The 1720-nt window shown below is 36.5% G+C and overlaps 1 protein-coding gene across 2 annotated transcripts; it reads right to left on the bottom strand.

Moving 5' to 3' along the window:
- Positions 1 to 334: 334 nt before the first annotated feature.
- LOC108365696 (uncharacterized) lies at positions 335 to 1356 on the bottom strand. Of its 2 annotated transcripts, none has more exons than XM_017619812.1 (3): positions 880 to 1356; positions 680 to 807; positions 335 to 617 (listed from the first exon to the last, which is right to left on the bottom strand). In XM_017619812.1, the coding sequence occupies exons 1-3, from the start codon at positions 1042 to 1044 to the stop codon at positions 575 to 577; spliced, it is 336 nt and encodes a 111-aa protein (XP_017475301.1). In that variant the 5' UTR covers positions 1045 to 1356; the 3' UTR covers positions 335 to 574. The 2 variants fall into 2 exon arrangements, with proteins under 2 accessions (XP_017475301.1, XP_017475303.1); XM_017619814.1 differs by having other exon boundaries at positions 918 to 1356.
- Positions 1357 to 1720: the final 364 nt, after the last annotated feature.

The following is a 1720-nucleotide window of genomic DNA, read 5'->3' as shown; positions in this document are numbered from 1 at the left end:
ACTAAGTTTCATAAAGTTCAAGGTGATACAAATTAAAAAAAGTTGAAAAAATAAATAAAGTATCTCAATCAAAATTTCCCGGGAGCTACAAAAATGCAGTTGCCAATATAGCGCAACTCAGTTGCCAGCTTTCAGTTGCTAGTTGCCATCTGTAATACCATTTCAGCCACTGGCCAACCAACTGAAAGTCGGTTGTCCTCCGTAATCGACCCATAAAATCGGAAATGAATATGCATGCACGTTCTGCAGAAGGATAAATATTGTGTATATATATATTTAACGATTGTCAAAGGCATGCCAGAAGATGTTTCATCATAGGTTTGCGGCCATCGTCTTCTTCGAGTAGGTTCTTCGTTTCCCAAAACTTTACAACCTCTATATGCCAGCAACCCTTTGTGTTTTTGCCAATGATATGGCACTATTGCACTGTTAATAACCAAATTTAGCCGCAGTTGCATTCACACGTGATATAATAGCTGGTGTCGGCAAGCTGTGGGAATGCCCAGGAGATGGCGTTTGTTCAGCTATCGAAATCATTGCACCGACGGCGGTGGGCAGTACTGCTGGTACATATTTACCACAGCAGTGGTTGGGGCATTTTGTTCTGCAACAATAGCCTGCAATGATGACATGTCCTATAACGTCGACGAACTAAGATATAAAATTGAAAATGACTAACCTTATTCCCGGCTGATTTGGAAGACCACCCTTGGTCACGACCAGAACGCATTTACAAAGAGGAAAACCGCAGGGATTGCAGTAGTTCTTGCAATCACCGTTGATGATGCTGTGCTTGTAACTAATAGTCTGAAAAGACAGAAAATTGCATTAATCAAATGTTAAACACATCAAATAAATAAATTTCAATAATTTGTTTACCATTTCACAAACCAAATTACCAAGAAATAGAAACTCACCGCGATGCGATACAGAAATAAAAACCAACAGGGCTGCATTTTCTTGGTAAACAACACAAGCGCTCAGAGCAATCTGATCCGCAATATTATTTTGTAAAAATAAGAGTAGAAAAGAGTTTCCAAACATGATTATCGCGTTATCTAATTAGCGCACATTATTGTGTTTATTTTTAGTAGAATATATATATAGAAATATGTCAGACTTTTTTTCAAGGTTTTCTAGTATTCTTTATTTTGGCATGCAAAACCAACCGTGCGCTCAATTTCTTGTGGGGAAATTTGGTCCCCATAAAGGACTTTCACCACGAAACAGCTACAAAAACCAAAACCTTTTCTACTGGTATACTGTACTGGAAGGTATTTGAAATGTATGTACATATGTGTTATATGTATACTTCGAAAACTTAACTATGTACGAATATACATATGTACAATTGACTTTGCGCGAAACAGAAGTGAAACGTTGTTAACCCAAATTTACGTAAGTCGATAATACCACTTTTAAAATTATTACTTACATATGCATTTATTTAAAAAAAATACCAAAGTAAATATTTAAATTTTACCCAGAAATTATACGGAGTAGCTCTTTGCTTGAAGAGTAACGCGCCCGCACAACAAATAAGGGCAAATAATATAATTTCTCCAACAATAACAAGCATTTGCAAGCTGACCTAACCTGCATTTTCGAATGGTGTGAAGCAAATTCCATGTCACTAAATTTGAAAAAGTGTAAATTCATGACCTTCTCTAGAAAATCGTTCTATCCAAATTCGTATATGATATCTGACCACAATGTTGAG

The sequence above is a fragment of the Rhagoletis zephyria genome, unplaced genomic scaffold (assembly GCF_001687245.7).
Source record: "Rhagoletis zephyria isolate East Lansing unplaced genomic scaffold, Rhagoletis_zephyria_1.1 Rzeph_scaffold_01960, whole genome shotgun sequence".
Lineage (NCBI taxonomy): Eukaryota > Metazoa > Arthropoda > Insecta > Diptera > Tephritidae > Rhagoletis > Rhagoletis zephyria.
This window is presented reverse-complemented; position numbering and strand designations above follow the sequence as displayed.

What these genes read in the sequence shown, in the direction of transcription:
- LOC108365696 (XM_017619812.1), bottom strand. Translation starts at nt 1,044, where the DNA reads ATGTTTGGAAACTCTTTTCTACTCTTATTTTTACAAAATAATATTGCG. An exon ending in GTAATTTGGTTTGTGAAATG is followed by an intron (nt 808 to 879) that starts GTAAACAAATTA and finishes CTGTCTTTTCAG; the next exon opens with ACTATTAGTTACAAGCACAG. An exon ending in CCAAATCAGCCGGGAATAAG is followed by an intron (nt 618 to 679) that starts GTTAGTCATTTT and finishes TCATCATTGCAG; the next exon opens with GCTATTGTTGCAGAACAAAA.